At 45.5% G+C, this 27,561-nt stretch overlaps 1 protein-coding gene across 1 annotated transcript; it reads right to left on the bottom strand.

Moving 5' to 3' along the window:
• LOC120944374 (low choriolytic enzyme-like) lies at positions 1-27,561 on the bottom strand. The gene is made up of 9 exons (XM_040358429.1): positions 27,477-27,561; positions 23,901-24,053; positions 20,279-20,396; positions 15,702-15,880; positions 11,349-11,433; positions 8,197-8,321; positions 6,138-6,278; positions 2,632-2,747; positions 1-281 (listed from the first exon to the last, which is right to left on the bottom strand). The coding sequence occupies exons 1-9, from the start codon at positions 27,559-27,561 to the stop codon at positions 51-53; spliced, it is 1,233 nt and encodes a 410-aa protein (XP_040214363.1). The 3' UTR covers positions 1-50.

Here is a 27,561-nt window from a genome sequence, read left to right as displayed (position 1 = left end):
TTTTTGGCAATGATTCGAGCTGATAAAATAAGGACAGAATTGGAACTGAACTAACCTGGTCCATATACAAGTCTAAACCCTTTCCTAGAGACAGTGGCGTCACTGAGGAAGATGATCTGCATGGTTTTCCCCCGGGATATAAAGGATGGTGGCAATGTCTGCCCACAAAAGACCTTCTGGTAGGCAGCAAGCAAATACTGCGAGTCGTAGATCCAAAGCACATCATTACAGACGCTCTTCGTGTCACCGTCTACATCAAAATCTGTGAAGGTGATATTAATCTGGAATGAAACAAGCAAATTTAATATCTCAGGCATCTTGTATGGTTATACGGGACAAAAAGACAGGACAACATTGAAAATTAATAGGATGAGGACAAAAAATATGAAGTAAATATTTTTTTTCATTAAAGCGGTATTAAACCCAAAACCCACCTTTCCTTCTTAAAGTGGAGTTCTACCCAAAAAGGGAACTTCCACTTTAAGGGAAGGTGACCCCCTGACATGCCACATTTGGCATGTCATTTTTTGGGGGTGGGGAGCGCAAGCCCTCTTTTTAGAGGTTTGCTCTCCCACTTCCTCCCTGGGCACCAAAGGCAGGTCACCTCTCCCTCTCGGCAATCTGGGACACGTCACAAAACCCAGCTGATTGCTCGGGCAATCACGGTGCACAGCACGGCTCGCGCATGCGCAGTGCATGCCCGACTGTGAAGCCACAACTGGGCGCCCACATTAGTGATGCCGGCGGAGACGAGCAGGGCTTCATTCCCCGCATTGCTGGACCCTGGGACCGGCGAGTATCTGATAAATAAAAGTCAGCAGCTGCAGTATTTGTAGCCGACTTAGTTATTAGGAATACTGCCTTAAAGTGGAGGTTCACCCCAAAAATATTTTTAACATTAGATTGGGCTAATTACGGGAAGCAGAATCGGGTGTGTTTTGTTTAAAATCAATGCAGTACTTACCGTTTTACAGATAGATGTTCTCCGCCGCTTCCGGGTATGGTCTTCGGGACTGGGCGTTCCTATTTGATTGACAGCCTTCCGACCGGCGCATACAGCGCGTCACCAGTTTCCGAAAGTAGCCGAACGTCGATGCGCAGGCGCCGTATAGAGCCGCACCGACGTTCGGCAACTCGTGACGCGATGTATGCGACCGTCGGAAGGCTGCCAATCAAATAGGAACGCCCAGTCCCGAAGACCATACCCGGAAGCGGCGGAGAACATCGATCTCTAAAACGGTAAGTGCATTGATTTTAAACAAAACATCCGATTCTGCTTCCCGTAATTAGGCCCAATCTAATGTTAAAAAAAAAAATTCGGGTGAACTCCCGCTTTAAGACTTTTCCCTTTTTGTTTTCACCTGGTGATCTGACCACACCTCCTGTATTAGAGCGCCCCCATTCCAGATGGAAAACAGGGCCAGGGGACACCTTTGGACGGTGTCAGTCTTGGGGAGGGGAGCGTTACTACTAGTAGATTTAACTCCAATAACCAATTGAAGCCAAACTCAAGTTAACTTTTTTTAGGCAGTTGCAGCAAACAGTTTTTTTTGGAATAAAGGTTTTACATAAATAAAAGTTAATCAATGTATAAACCCCTGCCAGCGTTAAATGGCATGTCCAGGGGCGGACTGACCACTGAGGCTCTCGGGCACTGCCCGAGGGCCCCATGCCACTAGGGGGCCCCATCAGGGTTGCCAGGCTCAATAAAACCAGGGGCAGTATGTAAAAATCTGTGTTTTTTTTACATCTGTCCCTGATATGTCCGAAACCGACATGCTTTTGATGTGAAAATCCTGAGATTTTAGCTGCCCTGCCTCTGCACTGCCTCCTGGGGTGGTGGCCATCTGTAAGCCCAGGGGCCCCATAATCTTCTATTGCCCGGGGGCCCCATAAATTGTCAGTCCACCCTTGGGCATGTCTAATCCCAGTAAGGCTGGATTCACACCTATGGCAGTTTTAGTGCTTTTTGCATTTTGCAGATTTGCACTACAGTCCATTTATCATGGTTTCCTATGGAACACGTTCTGTAGTACAAATCTGCAAAAAAGCACCAAAAATGCATAGGTGCGAATCCAGCCTTACACAAAGAAAGGTTGTTCTTTTGAAAAACAGACTCACTGGTCAGATCACCAGATGAAAATGCAAGAAAGCTTAAAATAAGAATAATGCAACCGTTACATATATACAGAGCTTTTTTTCTCAGAAAATTGGTGCAGGAACTCAACCACCCCGTTCAGAATTCACAAACAGTAGAAGGGTCTTAAAGGGGCATTAAATACCAGGATTGCATTACATACAGAATGCAGAGTTTAGGTGGTTACACACAGAGTGCAGAGCTGTCACTTGTAAACACAGAGACCAGACTTCTGTGTTTACAAGTGATTGTGGTGAGCAGGCACCAAAGGGTCTGAGCCAGAGGTGGTGGAACTGAGTTCCCCCAAGTTCCCCCTGAAAAAAAGCCCTGTATATATACAAACTGGTAAGCTGCCATATGATAAATGTTTGCATTTGGATCCAACATTACTTTTAATAAAATATTGAGATTCTGCTTTGGCACATTAGAGGATTTAGGCAATTATCCATCATACATAAAAAAAATAAAAAATTGGATATATTGCACACCCTTACCTTAGAGGTGGTGCTGATTGTCCATTGACAGTAGGCAATATTTGGGTAGTTGTTCGGGAAATTGGGGGAAGCGATAATTCCCTGTTGGGCTGTCAGCGTCAGAACACCCTTACAAGCTGGAAGAGAAAAAACATCTCAGTATATACACAGCTATACTATGTATTTGGTTCTATATTCAACCGCATAGATTTATATATTTTGTATATATAAATTTTAAGATTGCCTATAAAAAAAAAAAATGATAAAAGCCAATAATAAAACCCAACGATGTAGCTGGATAGTAGCAGGCACCATTAAAGGGGTTGCAAAGGTACAATTTGTTTTTCCTAAATATCTTCCTTTACCTTAGTGCAGTCCTCCTTCACTTACCTCATCCTTCCATTTTGCTTTTAAATGTCCTTATTTCTTCTGAGAAATCCTCACTTCCTGTTCTTCTGTCTGTAACTCCACACAGTAATGGGAGGCTTTCTCCCTGGCGTGGAGTGTCCTGCTCGCCCCCTCCCTTGGACTACAGGAGTGTCAGGACGCTCTCTACGTTGCAGATAGAGAAAGGAGCTGTGTGTTAGTGGGCGTCCTGACTCTCCTATAATCCTAGGGAAGGGGCGAGCACGACACTCCACACCAGGGAGAAAGCCTCGCATTACTGTGTGGAGTTACAGACAGAAGGTAAGTGAGGTAAGTGAAGAGGACTGCACTAAGGTAGAGGAGGCTATTTAGGAAAAAAAATTGTACCCTTACGCCCCCCAATAACCACTTGCTTACTGGGCACATATACGCCCTTCCTGCCCAGGCGAAATTTCAGCTTTTGGCACTGCGTCGCTTTAAATGAAAATTGCGCGGTCGTGCGACGTGTTTACCAAACAAAATTGGCGTCCTTTTTTTCCCACAAATAGAGCTTTCTTTTGGTGGTATTTGATCACCTCTGCGGTTTTTATTTTTTGCGCTATAAACAAAAATAGAGTGACAATTTTGAAAAAAAAAAAACACAATATTTTTTACTTTTTGCTATAATAAATATCGCAATTTAAAAAAAACAAAATTCTTCTACATATTTTGGAAAAATTTAAAAATCACAGTTAGCGTATAGTGATTGGTTTGCGCAAAAGTTATAGCGCCTACAAAATAGGGGATAGAATTCTGACATTTTTCTTTACTATTTTTTTTTATTAGTAATGGCAGTTATCTGTGACATGATTGGGACTGCGACATTATGGCGGACACATCGGACACTTTTGACACATTTTTGGGACCATTCACATTTATACAGCGAACAGTGCTATAAAACTGCTCTGATTACTGTATAAATGTGACTGGCAGGGAAGGGGTTAACACTAGTGGGCGAGGAAGGGGTTAAATGTGTACCCTGGGGAGTGATTCTTACTGTGGGGGGAGGGGACTGACTGGGGGAGGTGACCGATGCTGTGTCCCTATGTACAAGGGACACAGCATCGGTCTCCTCTCCCTGACAGGACGTACACACAGAGATATACGTCCCTGCTCTGTCACTGCCGATCGCGGGTACCTGGAGGACATCGCGACCGCCAGGCACGCGCATCGGCATCATCATCACGCGCCCCCCAGTGGCCGGAGGACCCGAGGCCGTAAAAAAGACGGCCTTCCGGCAATGTAGAGCCACCTTGTGGCCGTCTTTTTACTATGGCCCGGGTCTGAAGAGGTTAAGAACTGCAACCACAAAAAGGTGTGAGAAGGCAAAGTCCTCATAGCACTTTCAGAGCTCAGCAAAGTTCCTATGCAAGAAAAAGTCATAACAACCCCCCCCCCCCTGCTGAAAAATGTCCACACCCACACTGAGGTTACTTTAATAAAACTGGAGCAAGCTCTGCATGGCAGTCAGCTTCTAACTTCAGCTTTTGCAATAAAGCATTGGAAAAAAAATCTTGGGTGGAACTCCGCTTTAATTTGTTTGTGCCATGTGTTGCCAAGAATCTCGTTTTTTTCCCGACGAGATTCTGGGCCGTGTGTACAGGGCTTCGCTTTCTCCCATTGGCTTGCACATCACTACAGATGTGCAAGCCAACAGGGGGAGCTGTTGCACACGGTGGAGACGGTATGGTTTCAATACCTGCATCAGCCAATGGGCACCAAAGAGAGACGGTGTTTCAACCAAGAGGCCAACATAATGGCAAGTATCAAACTAACTTTAACATATATGTTATATGTTTTTATGTGATCCTGTGGGTCAGGGTCACAAAATACTGTAAAGGCAATACCATTTAGAATTGTTTTAAATTTTTGTATATCTGACCCACTTATGTGATGTGCTTGCATTACTTAAAGCGGTGGTTCACCCTCCATAACAACATTTTAGCATAACATTAGGCATAGTAGCGCGAGCTACAGTATGCCTGTATTTATTTTTTTAGCCCGGTACTCACTGTGCAATCGTATATTGAAGATTCCGACTCCCCGCGGGGAATGGGCGTTCCTATCCAGAGGGAAGGTGATTGACGGCCGGCTCTGGCACGTCACGCTCCCCGACGACAGCCGGAGTAGGTCTCGGCTCTTCACGGCGCTATACGGCGCCTGCGCACAGACTATGCGCAAGCGCCGTGAAGAGCCAAGTCCTATTTCGGCTATTTCCGGAGAAGCGTGACGTGCCAGAGCCGGCCGTCAATCACCTTCCCTCTGGATAGGAACGCCCATTCCCCGCGGGGAGTCGGAATCTTCAATATACGATTGCACAGTGAGTACGGGGCTAAAAAAATAAATACAGGCATACTGTAGCTCGCGCTACTATGCCTAATGTTATGCTAGAGGAAAAAAATATATATATTTTTTTTTTATAGGGTGAACCCCCGCTTTAAAGTGTCAAACCAGGGTATAAAGAATCTGTCTGCAGCTCTCCCTGATCGGGACCGATCTCCCGCTGTCTTCTGCCGGTGATCGGCTTTTTCCCCCTCCTCACGCCATCAGCGTAATGAGAAAAAAACAAAATAGCCGATTACTGGCTCTGTTTACATGACATGATCAGCTGTCATTGGCTGACAGCTGATCACGTGGTAAGGTGTCAGGACCAACCCCTTTCTCCGATCTGTGATCCAGCGAGCTGCGTGCGCCCTGCAGGGGGCGCGCAGGCCGCTCGAGCGCGGGAGGACGTCTATTACTGCCTCCCGGCAATTCAGGTCTACGCTGTAGCCGTCATTTGGCTATAGCGCGGACACCAACTGGTTAATTACTCTTTGAAGTTTATGTAAAGCAATTTTAGTTTTTAGTTTTGGATAGAGCAAGGAATGTTGGACCCATTGACAGCTTATTGTTATTTGTGTTCCTGCTGATGAGGTTTACCTCTCACTGTTTGACCTACTGACCAATGTCACTAAAACAGAAAGTGATGGCAAATTAATATTTTAGATTTCAGATTAGAACATACTGTACACTGCAAAAAAAAGAAAATATATATATTTTTTTAACCCTTCTCAACCAAAAAACATAAAAAATGTTTTAGACATACACATATACTTAAAGTCAGCCTGACAAAACCTTACTATTGGGTATGAACAGAATAGGCGCGGCAGTAGTGGTGGTTGTGGCGGTTGTGGTGGTTGTAGCGGTTGTGGTGGTTGTGGTGGTTGTAGTTGGAGTTTTTATGGTGGTTGTCTCACCATTAGAAGCTTTCAAACCAGATGCTGTTAAGGAAAAGCAGAAGCAATTTGAACAAAAATCATAAACAATTCAATTGAGGCTGAACTCCAGGCAAACCGCAAAATAGATGAGATGCAACTGTTCATCAATTTCTGATGTTTACACAGTTCTTTCATACAGTACAGTCCCATAGCCCTGGCTGGGGGGGGGGACAGTGAAAGGGGAAGCAGGAGACAGATAATCTTGGTCACTCTGCTCTCCTCCCTTCAACATGTGACTTGTACTGCAGCACACCCTCTCCCTCTTTGAGATCTCCTGTCAGTGGCGGTGCGTCCATAGTGGGTGCAGGAGTGCCGCCCCCTCTCGCTCCTGCACCGCCACTGAAAACAATACATAGATTCATGCATTGCATGAATCTATGTATTGTCACCGGCGCCGCTGCCGCCCACTATTTAGATGGCCGGCCCCCTGGCGAGCGCCGGCCATCTGACAGCTGGTTGGCTGTGGAAGTGTCTATCAGAGCCACCGGCTCTGATAGGCTTCCCGATTACAGCCTGTGGGCTGTAATTGGCTTCCAAATAGATAACCAGGGGACGAACGGGGTGTGTATTCCCTGGTTAACACTGACACACGTCTCAGCCAATCAGGTTCACCGGATCTGGTTATCAGTAACCTGATTGGCTGAAGCGACATTGAGGGCGGGAGAAGACATTGAGGGATCGTGGAGGAGGATGGCTGACCGAGAAAGCTAAGTGCCAGGCGAGAGGGGGGGGGGCAATCTGGCGGCATTTTAAGGGGCAATTTGGCGGAAATGGCATGGCACAGTGGCGACAATGGCATGGGCACAGTGCCTGCGTTTGGCATGTCACAGTGGCGACAATTGATGGGCACAGTGGCTGCGTTTGGCATGACACAGTGGCTGCGCTTGGCATGGCACAGTGGCTGCGTTTGGCATGGCACAGTGGCGACAAGGCACAGCACAGTGGCGACAATTGATGGGCATAGTGGTGACAATTGATGGGCACAGTGGCTGCGTTTGATGGCATGGCACAGTGGCGACAATGGATGGGCACAGTGGCGACAAGTGATGGGCACAGTGGTGACAATTGATGGGCACAGTGGCGACAGTGGCGACAATGGATGGGCACAGTGGCGACAATTGATGGGCACAGTGGCTGCGTTTGATGGGCACAGTGAGGCTACAATTGATGTTTTTCTTTTTTTCGTTTGTTTGCGCCCCCCCAAAAAAAAATATTGAGCACCAGCCGCCACTGTCTCCTGTACAAGGACATAGATCAATTCAGGTACTTTTTACAAGTGATGATGTCTTAACACAGAGCTACACGTGCCTGGGGTTCAGCTTTAAAGAGAACTATGAACCTGTATGCATGTTATGTTACAATCTACAAGTATACACCAATCAACCATAACATATTCAATTTACCCATTAGTGGTGATAAACCCTGATTAAATCGTTACAATGGTACATGAAAATTAGTGGGATATATTAGGCAGCAAGTGAACAACATGTTTTCCTGAAGAAGAGAAAAAAAAAGTGCACTAAAGGGATTTAGGAGACGATTAGTTGCTCAGGTTACTACACTTTCCCCTTTGATCAAAACTTATAGAAAAAAGGCATTTAGTATTAAGAAAGCTAAGTTACCATTAAAGGTGTTCATATATTTTTGACTCAGTAACAGAGCTTGTCAGTCTCGTTATTGAGGGAATTCTTATGGAATGGTTCGGGTCTGCTGGATGGTTGGAGTGTCGGAAGCTGTCTTGGGTTGATGAAATGGGAGATCGTGAACGGTGTTAACCCCTGACCGTTACACCCAACAATAAGTGACAAGTGTGGTCTGCGATTAGTTGCTAAGGTTACTACACTTTTCCCTTTGATCAAAACTTATAGAAAAAAGGCATTTAGTATTAGTTTAGTTTGATGAAAAAAAAAAAAAAACTTACAGCAGTTGTAGAGGGTATTGATTTTTAGGACATCCAAATTGCTCATGCCATACCTCTGTCCAAAGGCGACATTGTCGTCGGGAATGGATTCCAGTGTAGGCTTGCCATTTTTGGAAAAGGCATATCTGTAGGGAGAGAACCAAAAGAATGAGTCACTTAAAGAGATTATAAATGCTCAATATTTTTTTCTCTTAAAATAATAAACATGTTATACTTACCTGCTCTGTGCAATGGTTTTGCACAGAGCAGCCCCAATCCTCCTCTTCTGGGGTCCCACGCCAGGACTCCTGGCTCCTTCTCTTCTATGGCCTCGTACACACGACCGGATCTATCCGCTGGGATTGATCCGCGGATCAGTTCCAGCAGACAAATCCGGTCGTGTGTAGGCCGGAGCGGACATTTTTCGGCGGAGATTTCTCCAGCTGACGGATTTCCAGCGGATAAAAATTTCTTAGCATGCTAAGAAATGTATCCGCTGGTATCCATTCCAGCGGACTGATCCGGTCGTCTGTACAGACTCACCGGATCAGTCCGTCCGCTCCCCTCCATTGCATGCGTCGTAATGATTCGACGCATGCGTGGAAGTAATTACCTTCCAGCGTCGCGCACGTCGCCGCGTCATCGTCGCGGCGACAGCTCGACACGTCACCGCGGATGGATTCCGTGCGGATTTTGATCTGATGGTGAGTACAGCCATCAGATCCAAATCCGCCAGAGGATTTATCCGCTGGGAACGGTCCGGACCAATTGCGGCATACCCATGGGCTCAATGCTAAGCCACTCTATGGTTGTCTATAGACTTGGATCCCCTCTGCTCACAGGATTTGACTTTACAAACACTTTGGGCCAGATTCATGTACATTTGTGGCGGCGTAACGTATCGCATTTACGTTACACCGCCGCAAGTTTTACGGGCAAGTGCTTAATTCACAAAGCGTGAATCCCTCCAGCGCAAGCCCGCCTAATTCAAATGATCCGGGTAGGGGGCGTGGATCATTTAAATTAGGCGCGTTCCCGCATGCTCCGTTTTGAAATTTCCCGCCGTGATTTGCGCGAAATGACGTCGCACCGACGTAATTTTTTGAACGTCGACGTGAGTTACGTCCTTTCCTATTCACGGACGACTTACGCAAAAAAAAAATTCAAAATTCGACGCGGGAACGACGGCCATAGTTTAACATGGCACGTCTATCTATACGCAATAGCAGCTTTAACTATACGCCGGGAAAAGCCGACTACCGATGACGTAAGAGAATGCGACGGCCGGGCGTACGTTCGTGAATCGCCGGAAAAAGCTAATTTGCATACCCGACGCGGAAAACTACGCAAACTCCACCCAGCGGGTGCCGAAGTATTGCACCTACGATCCGAAGGCGTACGAAGACGTACGCCTGTCGGATCGAAGCCAGAAGCCGTCGTATCTTAGTTTGAGGATTCAAACTAAAGATACGGCAAATTTGAAAGTACGCCGGTGTATCAGTAGGTACGCCGGCGTACTTCTTCTGTGAATCTGGCCCTTTGACTTGTCAAGCTATAGCCATTCAACTATTTACGATTGTTACTATTGTGTAGCAATAACAAAAGCCTGGTACACACCAACAGCTCTGGTCGGAGCCGCTGTCCTAATGATCTGACGTTAGTACAGCGATCTTCCCGTTCAGCTGTTGTTTTCCGATAGGGGGACGGTCCCCCACCAAAACACTCTGATCAGCTGTTGGTTTTTCCAGAATACTCATCCGACAGAAGCTGGCCAAGCGGCTGGCTTCTTTTGAACCTACCGTTATACTGCTCACCGATTGGTTGCTAGAGGTTACAGCACATCATCTCTATGATATACATATGAATGCTGCCGGCCTCAGCCATTTACATATGAATCCCACCGCCATTTACATATAAATGCTTACGTTATTCATGTATGAATGATGGTTATTTACATGTAAACACGGGGTCTGCAAGGGAGTCATCTGTATACAATAGGGCAGAGCTGGGCAGCATTAGTAGCAGCACTTCACACTGAGATATCAGGACACAGCACAGGACTAAAACTTCATGGAAATTTAAACTGGGAAAGTTGTCAAGTATGAGTCAGCTGCTTTGGGCCCCACAACAATGGCATGGCCCAGGGCAGCTGTCCCTTTTGCCCTGCCTTGAAGACGGCCCTGATGGAGATACAAACAGTAATGCCATTTCAGTAAAATAATGAGGGGTTAGTACTGCCTGCATTTTCCTGGCCTTTTAACTACTCCCTTCATTCCTTCTCCTGCAGTCATGAGAACAGGGGGTCAGATTCACAAAAGAGATACGACGGCGTATCTCCTGATACGCCGTCGTATCTCTGTGATCCGCCCGTCCTAACTATGCGGCTGATTCATAGAATCAGTTACGCATAGCTAGCCCTAAGATCCGACAGGTGTAATTGACTTACACTGTCGGATCTTAGGATGCAATTCTAGGCCGGCCGCTAGGTGGCGATTCCATTGCGGTCGGCGTAGAATATGCAAATGACTAGTTAAGGCGAACCACGAAGGTACGCTCGTTCGTCGCAATCTCTTACGTCGTCGCTAGTCGGTTTTTCCCATCGCAAAGTTAGGCCTGCTTTATCATGGCTTATCTTTAGAACAGCCATGTTAAAGTATGGCCGTCGTTCCCGCGTCGAATTCCAATTTTTTTTTTTGCGTAAGACGTCAGGGAATACGAAACGATGTAACGCACGTCGCCGTTCAAAAAAAACGCTGGGGCGCCGTAATTTCGCGCAAAGCACGTCGGTAAATTTTAACACGGAGCATGCGCAGAACGTTTGGCGCGGGAACGCGCCTAATTTAAATGGTGCCCGCCCCATTTGAATTAGGCGGGCTTGCACCGAGCGGATTTACGCTATACCGCTGCAAGTTTACAGATAAGTGCTTTGTGAATCAGGCACTTGCGCTGTAAACCTGCGGCGGTGTAACGTAAATGGGATACGTTACGCCGCCGCAGCGTAACGTATTTCTACCTGAATCTGGCCCAGGAAGTACAATCCTACCAGCAGGGTCACAGACAGCAGTGGAATCTTAAGGGAAGAAAAAAAAAGCCACCTAAACACTTGTGTCTCATCAGGAGCTCTCTGAAAAATAGATAAACCATTTTAGTAAAAAGGAGCAAACTGGACTCACCTAGCGTAATGCATGATGGAGCCATAATCGTATTTGGTTAGATCAACATTGAGGGTATCAATCACCATGAAAGCATAAGTGTAGTCTAAAATGAAAGAAAAAAAAAAACAGATGCTCACACCAGTGACAAAAACACAAACAATGAAGGAGTAGTTATTAATCTCATTTTCCTATGGACCCAGCTTTTAGTTCTAGCACTGTCCCTCTTCAGATGACACTTATTTAGTCTATAAACCAAATTTTTCAGGCCTAAAATTCATTGTGTGGTTTGATCCACTTCCAGACAGACGCCTGGACTCTGCTCATCACCCAAGGATATCCCCAGCCCCAATTTAAAAATGTAAGTTGTGTTTTTGCTCTCTGGCATTCCAGAGAGGATGAGAATATTAAAGAGAATATTAAAAACAAAACAAAGATCACATGATCAGTCAGTCAATCAGAACTGTTGGGTTTATGTGAAATCTCAATTAATAGCTGCAAAATATTGTAATTATGAATGTATTTTTATTTAGCTTGTATCTATGGAAGGCGTGCAGTATAGAGACACAGAAGTGCCTGGTAGAACAGACATTTCGGTGCCTAGGCTTGTATATACAAACAATGGAGAACCAAACCTCATTGTTTTACACATACTGGCCCAGATTCAAGAAGCACTTGCGCCCGCGCAACCATAGTTGCGCGGCGCAAGTGCTTACTTGCTCCGGTGTAACGAGTGCTCCTGATTCAGGAACCTCGTTACACCGACCGCAGCCTAGGATGTGACAAACATAAGCCTCCTTATGCCTTCACATCCCAGGCTGCATTCTTGCGTTGGCCGCTAGGGGGCGCGGCCTTTGTGATCGGCGTGTAGTATGCAAATTGCATACTACCACCGATTCACAAAAGTTGTGCGGGCCCTGCGTACGCAAGGTACGGAGTTTCCGTACGGCGCCTTTAGCATAAGGTTGCTCCTGCTAATAGCAGGCGCAGCCAATGCTAAAGTATAGCTGCGCCTCCCGCTCGCGACGTTCAAATTTCACGTCGTTTACGTAAGTGAACCGTGAATGGCGCTGGACGCCATTCACGTTCACTTACAAGCAAATGACGTCCTTGCGACGTCATTTGCCGCAATGCACGTCGGGAAAGTTTCCCGACGGAGCATGCTATGTTCGCTCGGCGCGGGAGCGCGCCTAATTTAAATGATTCCCGCCCCCGGCGGGATCATTTACATTAGGCAGCCTTGCGCCCGGCTGCTTAGCATATTGCCCGCGCAATTTACGGAGCAACTGCTCCGTGAATCGCGGGCAAAGCGCAATATTTGCGTGGGCGCAGAGAAAAAAATTTGCTCTTTGCCCACGCAAATATTGCGCGATTCTACTTGAATCTGGGCCACTCACTTCAAAGGATCCCATGCTGGGATATGCAATGAAGGGAGGCCAACCCGTAATCAATACTTAAAGCGGTGGTTCACCCTAAGAAACAAGTTTCTACCATTAAATCCAGCATACTAGCGTAAGCTACAGTATGCCTTTATTTGTTGTTTTTTTGCGCCGTACTCACAGTTTAATCCCGTAGTGAAGTTTCAGACTCCCCGCGGGGAATGGGCGTTCCTATGCAGAGGGAAGATGATTGACAGCCGGCTATGGCACGTCACGCTTCCTGAAAATAGCCGGAGTAGGTCTCGGCTCTTCACGGCGCTATACGGCGCCTGCGCACAGACTAGGAGCTGACTGCGCAGGCGCCGTGAAGAGCCAAGTCCTATTTCGGCTATTTTCGGGAAGCGTGACGCGCCATAGCCGGCCGTCAATCATCTTCCCTCTGCATAGGAACGCCCACTACGGGATTAAACTGTGAGTACGGTGCCAAAAAAAAAAAAAAAACATACTGTAGCTCGCGCTAGTATGCTTGATGGCATGCTAGAAAAAAAATAAAAAATTTAGGGTGAATCCCCGCTTTAACTTCCCAGGAAAATTATATTAAATCTCCTGCCCAGAATAGTCACCAGGATTTGCATTAAAGGGGGCTGACTTCTTTAGTAAGCCCTCCAATCAAGATCCAAGCTATGCCAACCAATGGTGCATCAGCATGCAGGGATATACTTGGAGCAGATTGGAGGGGGAAAAGCCCTTTATGGAATGGCAGCCATCAGGATGGGACTAAAGGGTGTCAATGGAAAAAAGGTCTGTTTTACTTGCAACTGAATATGTTTGTACTTTAATGTTTTAAAAGGAATATACTCTGTATTCCTCCATATAATTATTTTACTTTAACCCAACATTTTCTGTGCATTAGATAACATATGGAATTGGTATGAGTTTCGCGCCACGAAAAATAATATAAGTTACCACAATAACAAAATATGTGAATAATTAGATTACAATTATGTGAAAAAATAAATTATTATCATAAATTGGAAGCAGCCTCCCTAGAATCAGTGGCCTGAACAGTAGTATAAAATTGGTATGGTAGGGGGCGCTACGTGCAAAATGAAACGTACGTCGAGGCATATACCATTCACGTACAGCAACGTAACTTCCGGGTCTGCTGGTTGTCGGCGGTGACACGCACACTAATTCGCTGCAGCACACTCCAACGGAGACCCTCTCCCATTACTGACCCACGCTAACAGCCTCAGTGCCGGGATCGAGGCCCTGGATCTAGTAAGGAGCCATTTGGCTAGCTTTTTATGTTTTTAACGTTTTTTAATAAACGGTATCACATTATTATGGTCTCTCATTCCGGTTTATATACCTCCAAATTTGACTGCAATACTGGAACCCTGGCTAAGAGCCGGTTCACACTGGGGCGATCCGACTTCCAGCGTGACTTCCAGAGGCGATTCCAACACGACTTGAATGTGAACCACAGGGCGATCTGGGGAGATTTACAACACGACTTGAAGTCGTCTCCAGGACAGGAGACATTCCAGTGGCCAATAAAACAACCATCAGCTCTGGGAGAGGGAGGGGGAGGGAGGGGTTTGCCTGAGAAATGTATGTTATCTTCCTAGAAAGTAGCTTCAGATAAGACAGTGATCCGACTTCTGAGGCGACTTCCATTGAAATCAATGGGTACAAATCGCCTACAAGTCGGATTGAAGTAGTACAGGAACCTTTTCTGAAGTCGGATCGCCTTGAGTCGTGTGTATTAACACTGCTCCCATTCACTTCCATTGTTTTTCTCTACAGCACGACTTGGGACGACTTGAGGCGACATGCAGTCGGATCGCAAGTCGCCCCAGTGTGAACCGGCTCTTATTGGATAGAGTTTCCTACACAAGCGCATTTGACTTCTTTTTAATTAAAGAGTCAACTCGAGCTGGTAAGGAGCCATCTTATATCTGATCACGTCGGGTGTAATGTTTACTATATGGTGAAGGTTTTACGAGCACAGATTTTCCTCACATCAAGCAATGTTCATTGCACATATTCAGTGTTTTTATTTGGAATTTATTGAATGCAATATCCTGGGACTTTATTTGCACATTTGCACTTTATTACGCATGGACTTTTTTGTATTTATATTAATTTGTTATTAGGGTATAACTTATTCAATATCAGATAACATAGTAACATTTATTGGAATGTAGTTGGTAAACGCTTTCTCTCCTGGTCAAAAGAACTCATTTAACCCACATCATGAGATATCAAATATATATTATTCAGGTTAACAGAACTTACCCTCGCCTTCAGAAGAAATGTGACCCAGTGCTTAGGCCATCAGACATGAACATTAAGCCTGATCAGCATTGCCTTGGAAAGGGAGAATCGTAGCCTTTTGGTTATCCATCCTAGCAGGACTGTACATGTACGTACAAAACTAGACACACCACCATTTGGGCAAAAAAAAAAAAAAAAAAGTTGACCCCCTTGCTGCCTCTTTATAAACAAGCCGAAGCTGAGCTAGCAGGTGGAAATATGATCTTTCCTGTGCTCTCATTAGGATATCTAGTGGAGGAGACAGGCACTGATACTGCCAGTAAGTTAAAGTGGAAGTAAACCCATCAATGTAACATTTTCAAATAACAGTTAACATTCCTGGTATGCTGGGAATGCTAACTGTCAACATGGTTGTGCTCTCCACCAAACTGTCAAACCATCCAATGGTTGGTGTCATAACTGATCACATGTGCAGCATCACAGCAGTTGTAGATTAAACAAAGGCCAAGATGGCAGCTTCCTTGGCTGAAAATCATAGGACGGTTTACTACCACTTAAATAAAAGCTTGGCTTGGTTGCAAGTACAAATTCCAAGAGTTGCCCCCAAATAAAGGCCATATGCATTGAGGTCATACTGATCCAATGGCTTCAGTACTCCGTGTCTCAGCTAAAAACCCATGCACAAAAAAAAAAAAAAAACACACACCACACATACCTTCTATGACGTTATCCAACAGGACATTCACATAGTTGTTTCTGTCCGTCCTCACATGTTCGTGGTGAAGACCCAGGGCATGTAGGGATTCATGGATGGCAATTCCCTTCACTATACATCCTGGAGTATCCAAAGAGATGGTCTGTAAACCTCCAATGTGTCCCACCATAGACCAGCATCTGAAAAGAGACTGCAGCTGTAGTCTGAATCTTAGATGATGGCAGCGAGCTGGAATGCAATTGCTATGTAAATTATTAGACTCCGCTCAGAGGCATTGTGTTAAGGCCCCTTGTCTGCAAACATGAAGTGTGCCAACACAAACAAGTGTGTACTTTTCTCATTGCACTGAATGTTGGGAATAACTTAGAGATGTAACCCAACAGAGTCTGAGTTGTTACATAGTCTAGAACAGTGGTCTCCAAACTGGCCTGGAGGCCAGAGGTCACCCTTTGCTTTTAGTCCGCCCTTGGGGCAATATTTCATCCTGACACCAACAATCGGGCATAATTCCCCCCACTGACATCAACAAAGGGGCACAATTCACCTCACTGACCAAAGAAAAGCAGCATTATTTACTCCCACTGATGCCAGGATATTTTCTACTTCAAATTACCATATTCCAGCCCCCCTAAAGTCTGAAGGACAGTAAATTGGTTGTTTAAAAAGCATCTGTGGAGATTTATTTGAGGGGCCAAGGAGGACCAACATTACACATTGGGGCACATGTTAGATCAGTAATAAGTGGTACCTAATACTGACCTCTGAACTTCACTCACTGCTGACCTACAAATGCTACATCACTTAGTACTGACCCTTAAACATTTACTACTGACCCCTTACTACTGCTCTCTGAGTCACTTAAAGTGGTTGTAAACCCACATTTTTTACTTTTGCCTACAGGTAAGCCTATAATAAGGTATAAAGAATATCTCCTAAACCTGTACGGTTTAGGAGATATTCCCCTCGCAATGCGCCGCTGATTGCAGCGGCACATGCGCAGGGGGATCCTCGGCTGAAGGGAATGAAATCTCCCGCGTGCATGCGCGGGAGTGACGTCATCGCCGCTCCAGCCAATCACAGCGCTGGAGCGGCGATACCCGGAAGACACGCCAAGTCAAGATGACATTTCGCTCGGCGTGGACCAGGTAAGTTCAACCCTCCCCTGTACAGCCTGTCACCGTTCTCCCTCTCCCTGGATGCAAGTGTTACTTTCTGCAGCTTTGGCCCTTCCTCCTCTCCCTCCTCTTCAGCAGGCGGGGCCACAGGTAGGCAGCCAATAACAGTCCCCTCCCCAATGTGCAGCCAAGACATAGGAGGAACTGAATGGAATTTTCCCCACACTGGTTCAGATCCCTCTTAGGGCCCCTGTGCACTGCACACATGGAGGATACACCCTTTACCTCCCTCCCAGAGGCTGAACAAAACAGCAGAGAAGCTAAAAGAAATGGGGGGGGGGGGGCAGATACGGCCTTTTGCTTGCTTTTATCCAGGCCCTTAAGGTAAGGTGACCAGATTTTTAAAATGAAACCCAGGGACATATTTTTTCTTTACTAGTAATGGCGACAATCAGCGACTCTCTGCCCGTCGCCGCTCGCCTCACAGCCTCTCAAGTCTTACTCTTCGGGCCCCGGCTGCTACTGGATGGGGAGTGGAGGAAGATCACTCCGCCAGGGAAGGCAAGGAGATATGCAGGTGGCTGACCAGGATTTGAGCCAAGGCAGAAGAACATGCGAGCGGAGCTGAATGAGCATGCGCCCGAAACTGAAGAAATATTCCCTTCGCTCCGACCAGCACATGATCATCAGAAAGGGGCACAGATAATGCGAAAAATACAACTCCCCTATGCTAGTAGGCACGGCGGAGCGGGGGAGTGTAATTCTAATTTTTTTATTTTAATTCTGCACTGACTGTCTTTGAAATTGCCCCTGTCCCCTATTAACCACTTCGTTACCGGGCCTATTTTGGCACTTCTCTCCTTCATGTAAAAATCAAAAAATTTTTGCTAGAAAATTAATCAGAACCCCCAAACATTTTTTAATTTTTTTTTAGCAGACATCCTAGGGAATAAAATGGCGGTCATTGCAACTTTTTTTCTCGCACGGTATTTGCGCAATCATTTTTCAAACGCCTTTTTTTAGGGAAAAAAACTGTTTCATGAATTAAAAAATAACAAAACAGTAAAGTTAGCCGGATTTTTTTGTATAATGTGAAAGACGATGTTACGCCGAGTAAATAGATACCTAACATGTCACGCTTTAAAATTGCGCACACTCATGGAATGGCGCCAAACTTCGGTACTTAAAAATCTCCATAGGCGACGCTTTAAATTTTTTTACAGGTTACTATTTTTAATATTTTTTATTTTTACACTTTTTTTGACATTTTTTTTTTGATCACTTGTATTCCTATTACAAGGAATGTACACATCCCTTGTAATAGGAATCACTGTGACAGGTCCTCTTTATGGAGAGATGTGGGGGTCAATAAGACCCCACATCTCTCCTACAGGCTTACAAGCATGAAATCGGTGAAAAAAAATCACCGATTACATGCCGACAGCCGCGATTGCGGCTTTGTTTACTTCCGGGTACCGGGCGTGACGTCATAACATCGCGCCCCGGTCCTCCGACGGTCATAGAGATGACTGTGACCGTCTGGTCACCAGTCATCTCTATGGTACACCAACGAGCGCCGGCCGATTCGCTCTCCGGGCCCTGAGAAGCACCAGATGTCGGCGGGAGGGGGGGGACGTCCCCTCCCGCTGCCTAGAAGAACGATCGAGCGGCGGAACCGCCGCTTTGATCGTTCTTCTGGTGCACAGAATCGCCGGCTGAAGACGGCGATATCTGAATGATGCCTGCAGCTGCAGGCATCATTCAGATATCACCGCACAAAGTCCAGGACGTCCATGGACGTCCTACGGATCTGAAGTGGTCAAATCCAATCTGGGGACAAAACCAGGGAAAGACTTGGTCCGGGGACAGTGTCCTCAATCAGAGGACTGTCCCCTAAAACTGGGGATGTCTGGTCACCCTACCTTAAAGTCAACGCAACGCGTAAAGTAGACGTGACCGGAAGTGACGCGTTACCCTGACCGTCCACCGGAAGTGCCGCTGTTTGGCTTTTTTATTCGTTTTTTTGATGTAAGCACATTTTAACTTCATTAAATTTCTTAAAGTGCTTACATACTTCACGATGAGAGTTTTTTATCTTCATTCTTGTTCCTGCTAACACTTGTGGCCGTTTGTGAGCTGACTCCACTGTGCCTGGACCTGCACTGCTATTGTACACAGAGAACGCCCCTGGATTCCATTCCAGCACTAGGAGGATTTCGTGGACACGCATTATCCATTGACTGGAGGGAACGTTCCTGGATACCATCCCAGCATTTGGAGGATTTCGTTGACACGCAGTATCCTCTAACTGGAGGTAAGCGCTCTGTGAGCTCAATCATTGTGAAGTCTCATCTAGATTGTCTACATTGATGTCCAAGGGCAGAAGCTTTTACACAAGTCGATTTATACACTTTGGACTTTATTCACATGTTTTGATGCATTAGTTGCATTTGTTTTATGTTTTGGACTTTAACCTCCTGAGTGGTGTTCCCGAGTCTGACTCGGGGTGAGATTTTTGGGCTAAAATCGGTAACCCCGAGTCAGACTCGGGCTTGCCTCGCTGGATGTACAGGGAGTGTTTACTTACCTTGTCCCTGGATCCAGCGATGCCACCGCGCTGTGTGAGCGAGCGGGACCTCGCTCGATTCACACAGCGTCCTCCTGTGCCGCCGATCTCCGTTCCCTGCGACGTTACGACGCACGGGGATGGAGAACAGCACCAAATTCAAAAAAGTAAACAAACACTATACATACAGTATACTGTAATCTTATAGATTACAGTACTGTATGTAAAAAAAAACACACCCCCCTTGTCCCTAGTGGTCTGCCCAGTGTCCTGCATGTCATTTTATATAATAAAAACCTTTTTTTCTCCCTGCAAACTGTAGATTGTCCATAGCAACCAAAAGTGTCCCTTTATGTCAAAAATAGTTTTAGATCAGCTAGAAAACAGCGATAATAAATTAGAATCACTTGCAGAATTGTGCGATAGCGATTTGTGGGGAAATTCGTCATAAAAAAAATAAAAATAATGACAACGACAATTCTGAAACTGAGCAAATTTCAGTGATTTTGATTTGATTACATTATTGAATAATTTTTATTATAATTATATTATTATTTGTTATAATTATTTATAGTTATTTATTATATTATAATTTATAATTTTGTTTTTAAAAAAATGTCATACCCGGGATGCCTATTAGACTCTTGTTTGGTCAGATTTAAGTGAGTTATTTCTAAAAATTACAGGCCTACAGTATAAAATGCCAAATTTCCTTGCAAATAATGGTACAGCTTTCAGCATGTTTTTTCTGAAAGAATCATACCGCCAGGGAGGTTAATTTATGGTTCACAGTTTTTGCCATTTTTTTAGTTCACCTATAGATGTTATCAGTCTGCTGACTGTCTTTATATTCACTTTTAGATTTTCATATTTGGACACATGCCATTCATACATACCCAACCTGAGGCTGATAGCTAAGGTAATCGGTCTCTGATGTCTGCTTGATAAAACGGATGCAGGTGAGGCTTGCAATTTCCTCCAATGCGTCCTGTATTACTTGCGATTCATAGACACCTGTAGAAGATGCAAGCGAGTATATAGCTAAACAAATTTAGTATTTCTCAGTGTACATAGATTCAAATGGAAGTGATAGCTTCATGTATTTTGCAGCGCTGTAATGGAAGGACTTTTTTGGTTCACTTTGGACTGGTCCGTCATAAGCCTTCAGATATCCCACCAACTGGATCAGCGTTAAAGTGGTTGCATAGTCAATTTTTGAACTTTTACCTACAGGTAAGCCTACAATAAGATAATCTCCCAAACATGTAGGGGCAGATTCTCGTACATTTGCATGGGCGCAGCGTATCTGAGATACGCTACGCCGCCGTACCTTACCTGGCTTTGGTTCGAAACCAGAAAGAATTTGCGCCGTAAGTTACGGCGGCGTAGTGTATCTCTCGCGACGTAATGGCGCGGAATTCAAATACGGCGAGTAGGGGGCGTGTTTTATTTAAATGAAGCGTGTCCCCGCGCCGAACGAACTGCGCATGCGCCGTCCCTAAATTTCCCGCCGTGCATTGCGCTAAATGACGTCGCAAGGACGTCATTGGTTTGACGTGAACGTAAATGGCGTCCAGCCCCATTCACGGACGACTTACGCAAACAAAATAACATTTTTTTAATTCTACGCGGGAATGACGGCCATACTTAACATTGCATACGCCACCAGATAGCAGCTTTAACTATACGCCGAAAAAAGCCGAACAGAAACAACGTAAAAGAATGCGACGGCCGCTCGTACGTTCGTGGATCGTCGGAAATAGCTAATTTGCATACTCGACGCGGAATACGACGGGAACGCCACCCAGCGGACGCCGAAGAATTGCATCTAAGATCGGAAGACGTACGCCTGTCGGATCTAACCCAGATGCCGTCGTATGTTGTTTTGAGGATTCAAAACAAAGATACGACGTGGGAAATTTGAAATTACGCCGGCGTATCAGTAGATACGCCGGCGTACTTTCTTTGTGGATCTGCCCCGTATGGTTGAGGAGATATTCCCCTTGCAATGCGCTGCTGACTTCATCGGCACATTGGGGATTCTCGGCTGAAAGCCCGGCAGACACTGGACCTTGCCGGAAAGAAGTCTCCCACGCGCATTCGCGGGGACGACGACATCACGGCTACAGCCACTCACAGCGCTGGAGCCGCGATACCCAAAGACACGCCGAGGCAAAATGTCATCTCCCTCGGCGTGGACTGGCTGAGATACCAACGCCTCATTCTAAGGTAAGCATTTCATGAGCTAGCATGCAGTGAATACTAGCTCATTATGCCTTTCAGAGAGAAAAAAAAGGCGGGTATACAACCTCTTTGACATTTTGGTATGTCTACACACTCCATGGGGCAGCCTCCCAACATGTTAACCATCAACCCCAATGTGTGCACCTGTTGGGGAGGGCTGCCCCCACCAAACACAAACCTATGACGAGTGTTGGTCAAAGCTGATCCTACGAGTGGAGTATTTAGAAGGGCTGCAGTGATTGCAATTGTTTTCCATTACAAAGCCCAGAATTTGATGCCACAATTAAAGTGTAAATTTAATTGTGTAAAAAAAAAAAGCTTTTCCCCTCTTCCATTGCATCATAGGTTCCATATCTTGCACTAAAGACCCCCCCCCCCCCCACACACACAAAAGCAAACCCCATCATATGCAAGGGAAAATTACTTATACTCAGGGCTCGACAAATCCTGTGCGCCAGGTCGCCATGGCGACTAGAAACGGTGTCCTGGCGACTTGGCTTGGAAGGTGGCGCCATCTGGTGGTGAGCCATTGGTATTACAAGTTATTACTACCAGATGTGTGAGCTGGCGCCATCTGGTGTTGGCTGTTGGTATTACAAGTTACGCATTACAAGTTAAACAGCAATTCTAATGTAATTTTTCACTATTTTTCACTGCCATCATATTCCCTCTAATTAGAACCCCCAAACATTATATATATATTTTTATCCTAACACCCTAGAGAATAAAATGGCGATCGTTGCAATACTTTCTGTCACGCCATATTTGCGCAGCGGTCTTACAAGCGCACTTTTTTTGGGAAAAAATTACACTTTTTTTAATAAAAAAATAAGACAACAGTAAAGTTATCCCCATTTTTTTTAATATTATGAAAGATAATGTTACGCCGAGTAAATTCATACCCAACATGTCACGCTTCAAAATTACGTCCGCTCGTGGAATGCCGACAAACTTTTACCCTTTAACCACTTAAGCCCCGGACCAATATGCAGCCTAAAGACCCAAGGTGTTTTTACAGTTCGGGACTGCGTCGCTTTAACAGACAATTGCGCGGTCGTGCGACGTGGCTCCCAAACAAAATTGGCGTCCTTTTTTCCCCACAAATAGAGCTTTCTTTTGGTGGTATTTGATCACATCTGCGGTTTTTAGTTTTTGCGCTATAAACAAAAATAGAGCGACAATTTTGAAAAAAAAGCAATATTTTTTACTTTTTGCTGTAATAAATATCCCCCAAAAACATATATAAAAACATTTTTTTTCCTCAGTTTAGGCCGATACGTATTCTTCTACCTATTTTTAGTAAAAAAAATCGCAATAAGCGTTTATCGATTGGTTTGCGCAAAATTTATAGTGTTTACAAAATAGGGGATAGTTTTATTGCATTTTTTTTTTTTTTTTTTTTTTTTACTACTAATGGCGGCGATCAGCAATTTTTTTCGTGACTGCGACCTTATGGCGGACACTTCGGACAATTTTGACACATTTTTGGGACCATTGTCATTTTCACAGCAAAAAATGCATTTAAATTGCATTCTTTATTGTGAAAATGACAGTTGCAGTTTGGGAGTTAACCACAGGTGGCGCTGTAGGAGTTAGGGTGCACCTAGTATGTGTTTACAACTGTTTGGGGGTGTGGCTGTAGGAATGACGTCATCGATCGTGTCTTCCCTATAAAGGGAATGACGCGATCGATGCGCCGCCATAGTGAAGGACGGGGAAGCCGTGTTTACACACGGCTCTCCTCGTTCTTCAGCTCCGGGGAGCGATCGCGACGGAGCGGCTATAAACAAATAGCCGCGCCGTGGTCCCGGATCGCTCCCCGAGCGAACCCGACCGCCGCATGTAGCGGGGGGGGTCCCGATCGGACCCCCCACCCGCTAATAGGCGAGGACGTACCTATACGCCCATGTGCCTGTACGTGCCATATTGTGGACGTATATGTACATGCGGTGGTCGGGAACTGGTTAAAATCTTCATAGGCGACGTTTAAAAAAAATCTACAGGTTGCATGTTATGAGTTACAGAGGAGGTCTAGGGCTAGAATTATTGCTCTCGCTCTACCAATCGCGACGATACCTCACATGTGTGGTTTGAACACCGTTTACATATGCCGGCGCTGCTCCCGTATGTGTTCGCTTCTGCGCGCAAGCTCGTCGGGACGGGGTGCGTTTTCTGGCTCCTAACTTTTTTAGCTGGCTCCTAGATTCCAAGCAAATTTGTCAACCCCTGCTTATACTGTTATGTAGTATACATTGTGGCTTCTACGGTACTTACTGTAGTTGCTGGATATAACATATGGAATATAAACGTTCCCGTCTCCGGATTTTGCCCACAGGCAGATATCCTTGGGGCATCCATTAGCAATCCTTCTTGTCCTGGAAGCGATGTCCATATCCCCAACAACATATTCCCCAAACATTATGAGTCCTAAAAGATTAAATAGCAAGTGTTTGTTAAATGAAACAGGATTGTGTCATCTCATCCCCAAGTGCTGTCACGAAAATATCCCATTATCACAGTCATATATACACACAGTATCTCACAAAAGTGAGTATGCCCCTCAGATTTTTTGTAAATATTTTATTATATCTTCATGTGACAACACTGAAGAAATTACACTTTGCTACAATGTTGTGTAGTGAGTGTACAGCTTGTATAACAGTGTAAATTTGCCGACCCCTCAAAATAACAGCACACAGCCATTAATGTCTAAACTGCTGAGAACAAAAGTGAGTACACCCCCTAAGTGAAAATGTCCAAACTGCGCTCAAAGTGTCAATATTTTGTGTGGCCACCATTATTTTCCAGCACTGCCTTAACCCTCTTGGGCATGGAGTTCACCAGAGCTTCACAGGTTGCCACTGGAGTCCTCTTCCCCTCCTCCAGGGCCGCCATCAGTAATTATGGGGCCCCTTACACAGCTTCAGGCATGGGCCCCCTGGAGAAGAGAACCGGGGGGGGGGGGGGTGCTGTCGCCTGAAATTGAGAAGCGGGGAGGCTGCCACAAATTGAGAAGGGGGGGGCCTTTACAAAAAATAAGAAATAAAGAAAAATATATATACAAAAGGGGGGTAGCCATCCGGGGCCCTGGGGACCTCTGGCTGGGCCCTTTAATAAAAAGAAAAAAAGAATATATATAAAAAATATATATTTAAATGTATTTATTTTTAAAAAGGGGGGTTGCCATCTGGGGCCCTGGGGACCTCTGGGCCCTTTAATAAAATACACACATATATATATGCGTAACTGATTCTATGAATCAGGCGTATAGATACGACGGTTTGGATTCGGACTTACGACGGCGGACGTGGAGATACGACATCGTAAGTCCATCATGAATCTGGCCCAATGTGTTTTTAATGAGAATATCTAACCTCTTTGGAAAGTGGAATCCCCTTTAAAAGGTTTAATGGATCAGAATATTTAGCACAAAATCTTACCTTTTTTATTGGCTTCCTCAATCAGATCAGTCACGGTTTTATTGGCTGTTGCGTCACATGTAAAGAGGAGAAATACAGGGTAAGGCTTACATGCATTATAATGTCACTACAAAATGAATTTGAGATATATATATATATATATATATATATATATATATATATATATATATATATATGTCCAGGGCTGGACTGGGACAAAAATTTGGCCCTGGACTTCATCCAGACCGGCCCACTTTAATTCAATAAAATGCTGCCCCAACCCCCCTGAAAAATCACGCCCACCAAAAGGCCCCTACATCCATTATTGTATATCATGAGAGGGTGAGAAAGAGAGAGTGAGAGAGGGGGGTGAGTGTAAGGCCCCGTACACACGATAGAATCCATCCGCAGATAAATCCCAGCAAATGGGTTTCTGCGGATAGATTCTATGGTGTGTACACGCCAGCGGATCTGTTTCCGCGGAGAAATCTCCTCTGGGATGGATTCCAGCAGATCGGATATTTGCTGAGATGCACAACAAATCCATCTGCTGGAATCCATTCCAACGGATGGATCCGCTCGTCTGTACAGACTTACCGGATCCATCCGTCCAAAGGGATTCCCCGCACGCGTCGTAATGATTTGACGCATGCGTGGAATTCCTTATATGACAGCGTCGCGCCCGTCGCCGCGTCATAATCGCGGCGACGGCGCGACACGTCATCGCCAGAGGATTTCCGCGCGGATTTCAATGCGATGGTGTGTACACTCCATCGCATCGAAATCTGCGGAAATCTTTGAGAGGATTTATCCGTGGAAACGGTCCGCTGGACCGTATCCGCAGATAAATTCTCTCGTGTGTATGGGGCCTATGAAAAAGAGAGCGAGTGTAAAAGAGAGGGGGTGAGTGTAGGACCCCTTTTAACACTGAGGCGGTTTTTAGGCGCTTTTGGGCTAAAAATAGCACCTGTAAAGCGACTGAAAAATGCTTCCGCTGCAGTTCCAGTGTGAAAGCCTGAGTGCTATCACACTGGGGCGCTGCCAGGGCGTTACAAAAAGTCCTCCAAGCAACATCTATGTTTTAAAAAAAACGGCCCACTGAGCCATCGGCCCACCGGGAAACTCCCTGTAGTCCCTATGGCCAGTCCATCCCTGTATATGTCACATATACACAGGCCTGACTTGTGAATGCTCAGATGTCAGGATCAAGCTATATGAACAGTACTGCAGATATAGACAAATAGTAAAGAAGGTGGACTTGTAGATCTTAGCACAATCTTTTTTGGGCTGACTTTTTTCCCTATCCTATTCCACTTATTAGACTAATAATTTCCTCCAGACCCCCAAACAGCACTGCTCAACGTCGCACCCTCATGCCTCGTACGCACGGTCAGAATTTCCGACAACAAATGTTCGATTGGGAGCTTGTTGTCGGGAAATGCCGTCCGTGTGTAGGCTCCATCGGACATTTGCCGTCTGAATTTCCGACAGCAAAAATTTGAGAGCTGGTTCTCAAACTTTCCGACAACAAAATCCGTTTTCATAAATCTCTGATCGTGTGTAGACAATTCCGACGCACAGAACTCCACGCATGCTCTGAATCAAGTACGAGAGGGAAGCGCTCGGTCTGGTAAAACTAGCGGTCGAATGTGCCATCTCCGTAAAATATTTTTAGATGAATAAATCAATACATTTAAACTGCACTAAACCTACCCTCTGAATGGTTGCATTTATTTGGTGAAACCCCAATAGAGGAAAATGTTTTTTCGATTTTCAAATCTGTAGATCGCTTGGAATAAATCGAAAGATGGGTAACATTTAGGCCTAGTACACACGAGAGGATTTATCCGCGGATACGGTCCAGCGGACCGTTTCCGCGGATAAATCCTCTCGAGGATTTCACCGGATTTGGATCCGATGGAGTGTACTCACCATAGGATCGAAATCCGCGCGGAAATCCCCTCGCGATGACGTGTCGCGCCGTCGCCGCGATGATGACGCGGCGACGAGCGCGACGCTGTCATATAAGGAATTCCACGCATGCGTCGAATCATTACGACGCATGCGGGGGATCCCTTCGGACGGATTGATCCGGTGAGTCTGTACAGACCAGCGGATCAATCCGTTGGGATGGATTCAAGCGGATAGATTTGAAAGCATGTCTTAAAATTTATATCCGCTTGAAATCCATCCCAGGGGATAAAAATCCGCAGAAACAGATCCGCTGGATTGTACACACCAGGGGATCTATCCGCTGGAGCCGGTCCGCTGAGATTTTTCAGCGGATGGATTCTATCGTGTGTACGGGGCCTTAGGCAACATACAATCAGGCTACAAAAGTATTCTGGTCTGTGACAAGCTGATTACCAGTCAAGTACGACCTCCAGCTCATGTTTATACAGAACTTTAACCAGCCCCCCCCAGGTCTTACCTTGTGTCTTCTGCTTGCTTTGTTGTAAGTTCTGATGAAATAAACATACAATTCCATTAACAAAAAGGTAGTCATTATGCAACAT

This window comes from Rana temporaria, chromosome 6 (genome assembly GCF_905171775.1).
Source record: "Rana temporaria chromosome 6, aRanTem1.1, whole genome shotgun sequence".
Classification (NCBI taxonomy): domain Eukaryota; kingdom Metazoa; phylum Chordata; class Amphibia; order Anura; family Ranidae; genus Rana; species Rana temporaria.
Note: the sequence above shows the minus strand (reverse complement) of the source record. Positions and strands in the feature narration are given on the sequence as shown.

What these genes read in the sequence shown, in the direction of transcription:
- LOC120944374 (XM_040358429.1), bottom strand. Translation starts at nt 27,561, where the DNA reads ATGTTGCATAATGACTACCTTTTTGTTAATGGAATTGTATGTTTATTT. An exon ending in TGTTATATCCAGCAACTACA is followed by an intron (nt 20,397 to 23,900) that starts GTAAGTACCGTA and finishes CATCTTCTACAG; the next exon opens with GTGTCTATGAATCGCAAGTA. An exon ending in TATTCTGTTCATACCCAATA is followed by an intron (nt 2,748 to 6,137) that starts GTAAGGTTTTGT and finishes TTTCTCTTCCAG; the next exon opens with CTTGTAAGGGTGTTCTGACG.